The sequence below is a fragment of the Pinus tabuliformis genome, chromosome 1_1 (assembly GCF_031772625.1).
Source record: "Pinus tabuliformis cultivar Carrire ecotype Pingquan chromosome 1_1, CPIR1, whole genome shotgun sequence".
Classification (NCBI taxonomy): Eukaryota; Viridiplantae; Streptophyta; class Pinopsida; order Pinales; family Pinaceae; genus Pinus; species Pinus tabuliformis.
Genome location: NC_142297.1, coordinates 946,243,332 through 946,256,499, shown reverse-complemented (window position 1 = coordinate 946,256,499; position 13,168 = coordinate 946,243,332). Strand labels below are relative to the sequence as shown.

Below are 13,168 nucleotides of genomic sequence, written 5' to 3'. Positions count from 1 at the left end.
CGTAAGACATGCGCATATACGGAAACTGGGCATATACAGAAGACATGCGCATGTACGGAAACTGGACATATACGGAAGATATGCGCATGTCTTTCGTATATCCCTAACTTTCCTGTATGTGCATATCTTCTATATATGCACGTTGTTCATGTATCTGCATCGCATATGTGCAAATTCCACATACAGAAATTACGCATATACGGATGCTGTGCATATACAGAAGACAAGCGCATATTTTCCGTATATGCGCAGTTTCCTTATATGCGCAGTTTCCTTATATACGCAGTTTCTATAACATAAACGAAGATGTGTACAAATTTCATATACAGAAATTGCACATATATGGAAACTGTGCATATACGTAAGATGTGCGCATATACGGAAACTGGGCATATACGGAAGACATGCACATGCCTTCCGTATATCCCTAACTTTCATGTATGTGCATACCTTTCGTATATGCGCGTCGTTCATGTATCTCCATCGCAGATGCGCAAATTCCATATACAGAAATTTGGCATATACGGAAATTTGGCATATACGGAAAATATGCGCGTCTTCCGTATATGCACAGTTTCCGTATATGCGCAATTTCTATATATTGAATTTGCGCGTATACGATGCAGATACATGAACGACGTGCACATACGGAAGGTATGCACATACAGGAAAGTTAGGGATACGCCCAGTTTCCGTATATGCACACATCTTCCCTATATGCCAAGTTTCCGTATATGCGCACATCTTCTGTATATGCACAATTTCCGTATATGCGCAATTTATGTATATAGAATTTTCGCATATACGATGTAGAAGCATAAACGAATATGTGTACAAATTCCATATACAGAAATTTGGCATATACGGAAACTGTGCATTTACAGAAGATGTGCGCATATACAGAAGACATTCTGCATCGTATATGCGTAAATTTCATATACATAAATTGCACATATACGGAAACTATGCATATATGGAAGATGTGCGCATATACGGAAACGATGCACATCTTTCGTATAAGCCCAGTGTCCATATATGCGCAATTTCTGTATATGGAATTTGTACACATCTTCGTTTATGCTTCTACATCGTATATGCGTAAACTGTGCATATACGGAAGATGTGCACATATACGAAAACTTGGCATATACGGAAGACATGCGTATGTTTTCCGTATATGCCCAGTTTCCATATATGCGCAATTTCTGTATATTGAATTTGCGCGTATACGATGTCGATACATGTACTTTCCTGCATGTGCATATCTTCCGCATATGCACGTCGTTCACGTATCTTCATTTATGTTACAGAAACTGTGCGCATATACGGAAACTGGGCACATACCGAAAACATGCCCATGTACGGAAATTGGGCATATACGGAAGATATGCGCATGTCTTCCGTATTACCTAACTTTCCTGTATGTGCATATCTGTTTCGATATATGCGCAATTTCTGTATATGGAATTTGTACACATCTTCGTTTATGCTTCTACATCGTATATGCGCAAATTCTGTATATTGAATTTGCGCGTATACGATGCAGATACATGAACTTTCCTGCATGTGCATTTCTTCCGTATATGCACGTCGTTCACGTATATTCGTTTATGTTACAGAAATTGTGAGCATATACGGATCACATGCGCATATACGGAAACTTGGCATATACGGAAGATATGCGCATGTCTTCCGTATATCCCTAACTTTCCTGTATGTGCATATCTTCAATATATGCACGTCGTTCATGTATCTGCATCGCAGATGCGCAAATTCCATATACAGAAATTGCGCATATACAGAAACTGTGCATATACGGAAGACACGCGCATATGTTCCATATATGCGCAGTTTCCGTATATGCGCACATCTTCCGTATATGCACAGTTTCCCTATATACGCAGTTTCTATAACACAAACAAAGATGTGTACAAATTCCATATACAGAAATTGCGCATATACGAAATTGCGCATATACGGAAGATGTGCGCATATACCGAAACTGGGCATATACGGAAGACATGCCCATGTCTTCCGTATATCCATAACTTTCATGTATGTGCATACCTTCCATATATGCACGTCGTTTTGTGTATCTACATCGCATATGCGCAAATTCCATATACAAAAATTAGGCTTATACGGAAATTTGGCATATATGGAAGATATGCGCATGTCTTCTGTATATGCACAGTTTCTGTATATGCGCAATTTCTGTATATTGAATTTGCGCGTATACGATGCAGATACACGAACGACGTGCACATACGAAAAGTATGCAAATACAGCAAAGTTAGGGATATACGGAAGACATGGGAATGTTTTCCGTATATGCCCAGTTTCCGTACATGCGTACATCTTCCTTATATGCCCAATTTCCGTAAATGCGCACATCTTCTGTATATGCACAATTTCCGTATATGCGCAATTTATGTATATGGAATTTTCTCATATACGATGTAGAAGCATAAACGAAGATGTGTACAAATTTCATATAAAGAAATTTGGCATATACGAAAACTGTGCATTTATGGAAGATGTGCGCATATACGGAAACTGAGCATATACGGAAGACATTCTGCATCGTATATGCGTAAATTCCATATACAGAAATTGCGCATATACGGAAACTGTGCATATAAATGTGCGCATATACGGAAACAGTGCACATCTTCTGTATATGCCCAGTTTATGTATATGCGCAATTTCTGTATATGGAATTTGTACACATATTCGTTTATGCTTCTACATCGTATATGCGCAAATTCCATATATATAAATTGCGCATATACGAAAAGTGCATATACGGAAACTGGGCATATACGGAAAACATGCGCATGTCTTCCGTATATGCCCAGTTTCCGTGTATGCGCAATTTCTGTATATTGAATTTGCGCGTATACGATGCAGATACATGAACTTTCCTGCATGTGCATATCTTCCATATATGCACGTCGTTCACGTATCTTCGTTTATGTTACAAAAACTATGCGCATATTCGGAAACTGGGCATATACGGAAGACATGCGCATATACGGAAACTGGTCATATACGGAAGATATGCGCATGTATTCCATATATCCCTAACTTTCTGTATGTGCATATCTTCCATATATGCATGTCGTTCATGTATCTGCATCGCAAATGCGCAAATTCCATATACACAAATTGCCCATATATAGAAACTGTGTATATACGGAAGACACGCGCATATCATTCGTATATGCCCAGTTTCCGTATATGCGCACATCTTCCGTATATGCACAGTTTCCATATATACACAGTTTCTATAACATAAACGAAGATGTGTAAAAATTCCATATACAAAAATTGCGCATATACGGAAACTGTGCATATACGGAAGACATACCCATGTCTTCCGTATAAGCCTAACTTTCCCGTATGTGCATACCTTCCGTATATGCACGTCGTTCGTGTATCTGCATCGCAGATGCGCAAATTCCATATACAGAAATTGGGCATATACGGAAATTTAGCATATACGGAAGATATGCGCGTGTCTTCCGTATATGCACAGTGTCCATATATGCGCAATTTCTATATATTGAATTTGCAAGTATACGATGCAGATACACGAATGACGTGCACATATGGAATGTATGCACATACAGGAAAGTTAGGGATATACGGTTGCACATCTTCCGTATATGCCCAGTTTCTGTATTTGCACAGTTTCCGTATATGCGCAATTTATATATATGGAATTTGCGCATATACGATGTAGAAGCATAAATGAATATGTGTACAAATTCCATATACAGAAATTTGGCATATACGGAAATTGTGCATTTACGGAAGATGTGCGCATATACGGAAACTGGGCATATACGGACAACATTCTGCATCGTATATGCGTAAATTCCATATACATAAATTACGCATATATGGAAACAGTGCATATATGGATGATGTGCGCATATACGGAAATGGTGCACATATTCCGTATATGCCCAGTTTCCTTATATGCGCAATTTCTGTATATGGAATTTGTACACATCTTCGTTTATGCTTCTACATCGTATATGCGCAAATTCCATATACATAAATTGTGCATATACGGAAACTGTGCATATACGGAAAATGTGCGCATATACGGAAGATGTGCACATATACGGAAACTGGACATATACGAAAGACATGCACATGTCTTCCGTATATGCTCAGTTTCCGTATATGCGCAATTTCTGTATATTGAATTTGCGCATATACGATGCAGATAAATTAACTTTCCTGCATGTGCATATATTCCGTATATGCATGTCTTTCACGTATCTTCGTTTATGTTACGGAAACTAGGCATATACGGAAGACATGCGCATATACGGAAACTGGACATATACGGAAAACATGCGCATATACGGAAACTGGGCATATACGGAAGATATGCACATGTCTTCCGTATATCCTTAACTTCCCTGTATGTGCATATCTTCCATATATGCACGTCATTCATGTATCTGCATCGCAGATGCGCAAATTCCATATACAGAAATTGCGCATATACGGAAACTGTGCATATACGGAAGACACGCGCATATCTTCCGTATATGCCCAGTTTCTGTATATGCGCACATCTTCCGTATATGCACAGTTTCCCTATATACGCTGTTTCTATAACATAAATGAAGATGTGTATAAATTCCATATACAGAAATTGCGCATATACGAAAACTGTGCATATACGGAAGATGTGCGCATATACCGAAACTGGGCATATACGGAAGACATGCCCATGTCTTCCGTATATCCCTAACTTTCCTGTATGTGCATACCTTTCATATATACACGTCGTTCATGTATCTGCATCGTAGATGCGCAAATTCCATATATAGAAATTGGGCATATACGGAAATTTGGCATATACGGAAGATATGCACATGTCTTCCGTATATGCACAGTTTCCGTATATGTGCAATTTCTGTATATTGAATTTGCGCGTATACTATGCAAATACACGAACGATGTGCACATACGGAAGGTATGCACATACAGGAAAGTTAGGGATATACGGAAGACATGGGCATGTCTTCCGTATATGCCCAGTTTCCGTATATGCGCACATCTTCCGTATATGCCCAGTTTCCGTATATGCGCACATCTTCTGTATATGCACAGTTTCCGTATATGCGCAATTTATGTATATGGAATTTGCGCATATACGATGTAGAAGCATAAACGAAGATGTGTACAAATTCCATATACAGAAATTTGGCATATACGGAAACTGTGCATATACGGAAGATGTGCGCATATACGGAAACTGGGCATATACGGAAGATATGCCAAACTGGGAAACTGTGCCAATGGTTGCAAGCACTGGTCTGCTCTCCCAGATGTCTAAGGTTCTTGGCACCTCCAAGGAGCTACCATCCCCATTGGAGCCAATGTTAGTGTCAGTCTTTACAGCCTTCCTACAGTGATCAAATATGCTCTTACAAAGTGTTCTCAGAGTGTCAAGGTCAAATTTTGTCATTTCAGTGAGTCTTCAAGCAAAATTTGGTCACTAAGCATTAGGGCTAGGGTTTGCCTAAATGTCAGTCCATGTCATCATTCAGCTGAGCCTATCATCATTCAGAGGGTTTTCATTGTCATGTCAGTGTCTAATGAGTCATTTTACACCTTGTTCATGCTTCATGTTGCGCCCAGGCAAGGTCATTTCCCTCTCCTAGGGTTTTGAAGGCAATTTCTCTTGGGCGGTCAAATCATTAGAAAAAATTGTTTCTAGATGTTCATACACCTTCCCCTATCCTTAAAGTACCTTATCAAACACTTCCCATCCCTTAGATCCGCCAAATTGCTCATTTTTGCACAAACCCTAGTTTCTAGCTACAATCTGGCAATTTTCTAGGTTGGGCCTGTGTTTCACTCTTTTGAACCCCTCCTCTCACTCAATCTATGAGATTCCACTTTCCCCTACTTCCTAACATCCCTCCCCACTCCCAAAAATTTCCCCAAGAATTTAGAAGCCCCCTATCCCCTTCATTTCGCTCCATTTCGACAAAATCCCTTGTTTCACACATCGGGACAAGTTTCACTCAAAAGCTGTTTCTGAGCAATAAAAGATGAATTTTGGAAAACTGAGAGATGTTTTTGTCCATAACATGCCAAAGAAAAAAAACCTCCTTCACTTTTTACACAGGTGTCATGGTTTGAGAGAAATGTCAAAAATACCGGCGAGAACGAAGGTGCTCCAAGGACGGTTGGCCAAAGCACAAAAATGAAGGAAAACGCCCGATCCACTCCAAACTTTGGCCAAAGCCTCTTTGACTGAGCATGGTACTTGATTGGGGACTCTCAGCCCAAATTTCAAGAAATTTGGAGAAAATTTTGTCATTTGTGATTTTTTTGTGCAATTTACAGGTTTTGGCCATTGGAGTGGTCTCACCCCACGCGCGACCACTCGGGAGGACTGCTCAGAATCACAAAAAGTTGACATTTTTGGAAAGGGCATGCAAAAACTAGAATTACCTATACTTGGGGTCAACTTGATTTTGAGATTTGGGCCTCCAAAAGCTCAAAATACATCAAAATTTTGACTTTCTACCCACTTTTTGAGTTGCAGAAAGTGACCTTGGGAGAATTGACTTTTGAGGGGTCAAATCAACTCCAAATCCAGAAATTCCACTTGGGATGGAAAGTAGACACACAAAGCTTTCCAATGAGCCATCTTGAACTTGATTTGGACAACTAGAACCCACTCAAAAAGTGCTGCAAAGGGGCGCGACCACTCGAGCTAAAATTGCCAGTTTTGACTTTTCAGGCCTGCAAACTCTGTTTTTTACCTTGGTTGATCATTTGTACTTGTAAATGATGGATGTATGGATAATTTTCATGGCACATTGATAGATTTAATCTCTCTTAACCCTTCTAAAAGCTTCCTTGATGTAAATAGTGAATATTTAATGCATGGATGAGTTACCTAAGTTTTAGAGGCAAGTTGTTTTGACTGCCTATTATCTAGTGCTCAGTTTAGAATTAGTTCAAACTGCTCCTAGGAAGCTGAGCTCGACCCCTAGAGGTGGGGAAAGGAGTTAGATGATCTATATTATGCATTCTCTTGCTCATTTTCATGGTTGGACTCTTGAGGGAGAAGCTCCTATTGTATATTTTACTTGTATCTCTGCAATTTGAGGAAAAGGAAGGCCAGGGTTTTGCAGACATCATTGTGGATTCTTGTGGATTGTTGTGTTGATGGTGTGTTCTCTACATGTTATTGTAAGTGTGTTTATGTGTTCCATCTCTTTCTTTGCTGCTAATTGAACAGATGAAGTGATAAAGTTTGAATTCATGCATGCCATGCTCAGCTTTTAATTTTGTTCAATATCTATGTTTTCCACTGTCTAAAGAGGATTCAAAGTTGTTGTTTGCCCTCTTTAGCTCCTCCTCTATCATTCCTGATCATCCATCTCAGATTAAGGCATCAGCACTCACTCTTACCTTGCCCCAAAGATCCCCCTGCAAAAACTGAGCCCAATCCCCGCACCCTGAATTGCACTCCCTCCAATTGCCACCAAAAACCCAAAAAATCTTTAAATCAACCTCCCTTATCAATTTACTAGCCTAAAATCTTTATTCCTAATTGGTCAGCTTATCATATTGAAAGATCTACCGAATCTGACCCGAGAGAGCCTTCTCATACCTCGTAGGGCTAGCTACGAGGTGAAATGGTTTGATGTAGCCTTGAGAGTTTGTCTATCTCAGCCTAGGTGAATTCCAAGCGCTAACAGAATATAGGCGCCTGGTTTCATCATTAGTAAATGAGTCACTGCCCGCTAGTTCACAACCATGTTTAGTCGAGGATTATCGATTCAATTTCAAATTCCAAACCGGCAATGGCACGGATTCAAGCTCTATGGGCGAGCCTTATACAGTCTCCAAAGTATGCTAGCTGGTTGTCATCCTCGGCTTGCCTTCCATACTAGAATGAAATAGCACACTTCGAAATTCAAATTTGAATTCAAATCAAATGGGTAGATGAGTATTAATGTCGACGGACTGGATTACGTACTATCATGTATGTTATGTCCATGAAGTGCATTCTCATCAGTATTATATGGTCATGGAGCAGTCGGCGGAAATAATCACGTTATTTGTTGCCAACAACCAGGGAGATGGGAGTCCCCATATCGAGGCGGCCAAAACCCACTGTCAAGGTACTGTCTCTCATACTCTTAAGGTGTAATAAATATCGTATAGGGGTGGAAATAAGGCTTGCCGAGTATATGACGTTTCCAAAATATTTGACTAATCACATGGCCGTCATCAATTCATTAGTAAGGACCAAGTATAAAAATAATGAGAATAGCATGAATGATTCAAATTAATGCAAGAATTAAGAAATGCTGCTAAGAGTATTTAGGTTGATAGATGTTGGTAGAGTAACTTTTTTCAATTTAAATGTTTATATATATATTAGATATATATTCGATATAATTTTAAATCACATTTATTTTATATACCTATAAAATTATTATTTAAATTATTAAATAACATAATATAAATGTAAATTAAAATAATCAATTAAAAAATCACAATAATTTAGTTTTATCAACTATATTTATTAATATAATTGCAATAATAATAAATAAATTATTAATAAACAAGTGTTATATAGCAGCTATTATATGTTGTTTAGTTTTAATATAATTAAATTAAACTAAAAGTAAAAGTATTAAATTTAAGTTAGTGTTAAGATTTAGTATCTAGTTAATTTAAGTTTTATTGATTGGTAAATTGAGTATTTTGTTAATAGCTGCATTATGGTGGTGGAGAATTCAATCTTACCCAACAATAATAATGGCTTATTGTGCTAGTAGTACATTTGTCGTGAAGGTAGTCTAGAAGGTTTTACATTTTCCACAAAAAAGTTAGATAGATATATTTTAAAAGGTATTTGTTCTTGCCAAAGTATAAATAAATATTGTTCTTGCGAGATATATCTATGAAACATAGATTGAATATATTCCTTAAAATATATATATATATATATATATATATATTAAAATTGAAGTTGATTTATTTACTAAGTTATTTCTTATTTGAATTGAAAATTATTTGAATTTATTATCAATAATTTTATACTTATTTGTTATTAATATTAAGTAAAATCACAACTTTTTTTACTATAAGTAAAATTATTTGTTAAGAACAAATTTTTAAGTGTCAAACTAGTTGTAATATATATTAAATAAAAACTTATTATTTGAATCAATTTTCATTTAATTATTGATGAGTTTATGAATATAGTTATTTATTTCAACTAATAAAGCCTGCATGTACCAATATTTGGTAATATTGAACTTGTTAATTAATAATATTTATTATAAAAGTAGTTTGAATATTATAAAATAGTTAAGTAATGTTTTAGTTAATTAATGGTTGATAAGATTTTATTTTGTTATTATATGAAACTGAGAAATTTTGTTGGTTAGTAATCACTAGAAACTCTGTACATTTACATTTACATATTAATCTTATTTATTTTATGCAAATATTTGATTAAATTATGATAAACAGTACTTGATAGTATTTAAGTGAATATGAAAATGAGCTATTTGCAAGGATTTTAATATAATGATTTTTTATGAAATTTAAATATGAAAAATTTTAATCCTAAAATCATGACATAGATATTACAATTGTATCTAAAAAATTATCACACAAATATAAGTCAACTACTAATATAATGTTAAACAAAAATTGAAAGAGAAATATTAAAAAATGAAACTTGAATCGATAAATAATTTTAAATATTACAGAGAATCTGCAATTTTCTTTTTATTATCAAACACAAAGTAATAGTTAATGAAAATAATACTTTTACTTAAAAAAAATGCAGCACACCTCTCTTAACAACATTTACTATAGTTTTGGAATGCATTGATTGCCACTCTACTTGGTGGAAAGTTTCAGATTGAAATCCCTAAAATTTTATTGGCTCCATTCCCTGTCACGGGATTTATTCATGGTGTTCCAGAAAAAAGTTTGTCCACAGCTCATTCCTTCCGCACGATGTTGCAGCCCAACTTTGTCTAAAGCTCTCTCCACCCATGCGTAAGTGATTGCAACGGGTTTCATGTCTGTAAATAATTGAATTCATGAATACATTCTTTGTCTTTTTCGTTATTGTAGTTTTTTTCCATTGCTCTGTACAAGTCTTCTGATGTAAAATCTGTTGAACAGACGAACAGAGAGGGAGCAAATTACAGTATTGAGACGACTGCTTGTTTGAAACAATGAACTCTCGGCTAAACTAACTGCATCTCCCCCAGAATAATCGTAATGAGGAGATTGCTGGTAACCTAAACTCGACATAGAATAGAGAAAATGTGTAGCTGCTGTTTCGACGGCATTATCAGCCAATGGCAAACCAATACGCTCAAATTCTTCGTTTCCGATGGAATCGTTCACAACTAGGTCGCGCCATGAGAATTTCCTGGTTTCTTGAATGTTCCATAATTTGAAGGCTTCATCTGATATATGATTACTGCAGCCCTCATCGTTATAGCCATTTGCTCTTACAATTCCACAATGTCGCACGACTATTTTTATTTTAACGGTAGTGCCTTTGAACACTGGATTTTGAACAGGAACAAGAGATTTTGATCTTGTTCTTCGATTTTCTCAAGTCCTGGGTTGAGATTTGTTCATTGACAGGCACAACTTCTTGCCCATATGAGTGTTCCAGTAATTCTTGATTTCGTTGTCTGTTCGACCAGGGAGCCGTCCTGGTATTAGAGACCACCTGCAAATACATTGTATAGTTGAGATTAACTCAATGGAAGATTTCCAAAATATTTCAAAACCTAAGAAAACCGAAAGTGTCATGTGCACTGATTTTCTACATACCGATTGCCAAGAAGACGATGCAACCGAATAATGAGCTCCTCCTCGTCGGGAGAAATGTTACCACGTTTAATGTCGGGGCGAATATAGTTAAGCCACCGCAACCTGCAACTCTTTCCACATCGCTTAAGACCTGCAAAACAAAACCTACCCTCTCATTTAGCCTCTCAATGCACATTTTGTTTGCAATAAAAATTGCAATTAGAATTTTACTGAAACTCACCTGCCTTTTTAGGGATATTTTTCCATCCATTGTTGCTATGAATTCGAATGTATTCAGAGAGATTCATATCCTCCATGGTGGACCAAGCCCCACGGCTAAGACCCTTTGAACAACTAGGGGATCTAACCATCTTCAATATTCTTCCGTAACCCATTAAGGCTAACTCAAAACAGCTGATGGTCTGCTCTGACATGGGACTGGCCTCCTCGCTTCCCTTTGAAAATAGCGCGCTTCGAAATTCAAATTTGAATTCAAATCAAATGGGTATATGACACGAGACTGTCCTCCTCGCTTCTCTTTGGAAATAGGGCGCTTCAAAATTCAAATTTGAATTCAAATCAAATGGGTATATGAGTATTAATGTTGACATACTATCATGTTGCGATCAAGGCCGAGACTGAGGTAAATGTGACGGAGGTTGGTAAATGTGGTCATCAATACGCCAGAGGGAGGCCAAAGTGGCTGCGGGCAGGGTCGCCGTCGAGGGGCAGGAGCATGGCAGCCGGAGAGGGATGGATGCGCCGGATGGATGCCATGATGCATGGTCGAGGATGAAAGGGAGCCATGACGTCAACCACGCCGTTTGCTGCTGTAAGAGGGGGTACCTCCATAGCATTAACTTTGCTATGGAGGTGGAAATAGGAACCGCCGTATCCTGATAATGGGTTTTGGATGCCTATTTATTAGGCTTAAGAGTACGAGGGGTTTTGGACGCCTATTTATTAGGCTTAAGAGTACGAGAACCAGTATCCGATAGGGATACTAGTCTGAAATAGCAGCTGCCTCCCGATAGTGGGTTTTGTCTGCCTCGATATGGGAGCTCCCATCTCCCCGGTTTCTCGGCGACAAATAACGCGATTATTTCCAGTGACTGCTCCATGACCATACAATACTGACGAGAATGCGCTTCATGGACATAGCATACATGATAGTACGTAATCCAGTGCCTCACATTAATACTCAGCTACCCATTTGATTTGAATTTGAATTCAAATTTGAATTTCGAAGCGCACTATTTTATTTATTTCAATGCAGATAACTGGATTTCAGCGATTCACCAGGTTAGAAAAGCTGGCCGCGCCGGCAAACAATAAATCCCATGCTATTGGGTATTGAATGCCCTCTAAGAGACAATATTTAATGCACTCTAAGAGCTTGACGGGACAGCCCTGGTCGTTCTCCCGGATACATACATGGACAATGTAAGATTCCTCCGCCTCCGCCTTGATCGCCACCGCCACCACCATTCCATAAGAACGCTGGCATATACGATACATACGATACAGGATATACAATGTACGCATACGTACGCATTTAATTGGCGAATTTGAATTTTGAGTTTGAATGCGAAGCCCGCTCTCAAAATTTTAATTTCTATAGCTGTGACCGCCTGGAGGGTGCAGCAAAAGGCTGCCCGTCCTGCTCTCTGGAGGGTGCAACGAAATGCGGTCTGGTGGTGTCGGTGGCGATCATGGCGAAGGCGATGCCAAGGTCTCAAATCCTCAGCGCGGTGGTAGCACTGCTTTTGAGATACTGGGGACTTCTCTGCAACAGTTGCACGAAGACGCTGAGCCGCAACAAGATATACAACGGCTATTCTAGCAAGGGGGAGAGCAACTTCTTCTGTGATGGTAGTTACGAGCCCTACCTGTGGATACACAATTCCTCTCATGTTGCTAAATATTTCATCTCACCCACGGCAGCCAAACAACTATACATTAGTTTCGATAACCTTCGTGAATGCCTGGAGATGAAGATTTATTTGGATGGAGGGAACGATAGTTTCTCTGTACTCAAGATGCCCAGAATCTACTGAGGTTCTCTTTAACTGTTGAGGTCAGAATATATATCTATATACGCAGTGCAATATATTTTCATCGAACTTTTTCTTTGTTTAAATTTGTTGAGTTTGTTTCTTCTCAGCAACTTTGCTCAGTTACTTCCTACAGAGATCACACATTTTCATTTATTATGTCTTCTGTGTGCGTTTGCAGGTTTACATTTACAGGTAATGGCACGTAGTTATTTTATTGTGAATACCATTTATTTTCTGCTCTGCCAGAGAGGTTTACAATGGCA

At 38.1% G+C, this 13,168-nt stretch overlaps 1 protein-coding gene across 1 annotated transcript; it reads right to left on the bottom strand.

Moving 5' to 3' along the window:
- Positions 1–10,143: 10,143 nt before the first annotated feature.
- LOC149217609 (uncharacterized) lies at positions 10,144–11,165 on the bottom strand. The gene is made up of 4 exons (XM_089390307.1): positions 11,090–11,165; positions 10,870–10,999; positions 10,692–10,765; positions 10,144–10,595 (listed from the first exon to the last, which is right to left on the bottom strand). The coding sequence occupies exons 1-4, from the start codon at positions 11,163–11,165 to the stop codon at positions 10,144–10,146; spliced, it is 732 nt and encodes a 243-aa protein (XP_089246433.1).
- Positions 11,166–13,168: the final 2,003 nt, after the last annotated feature.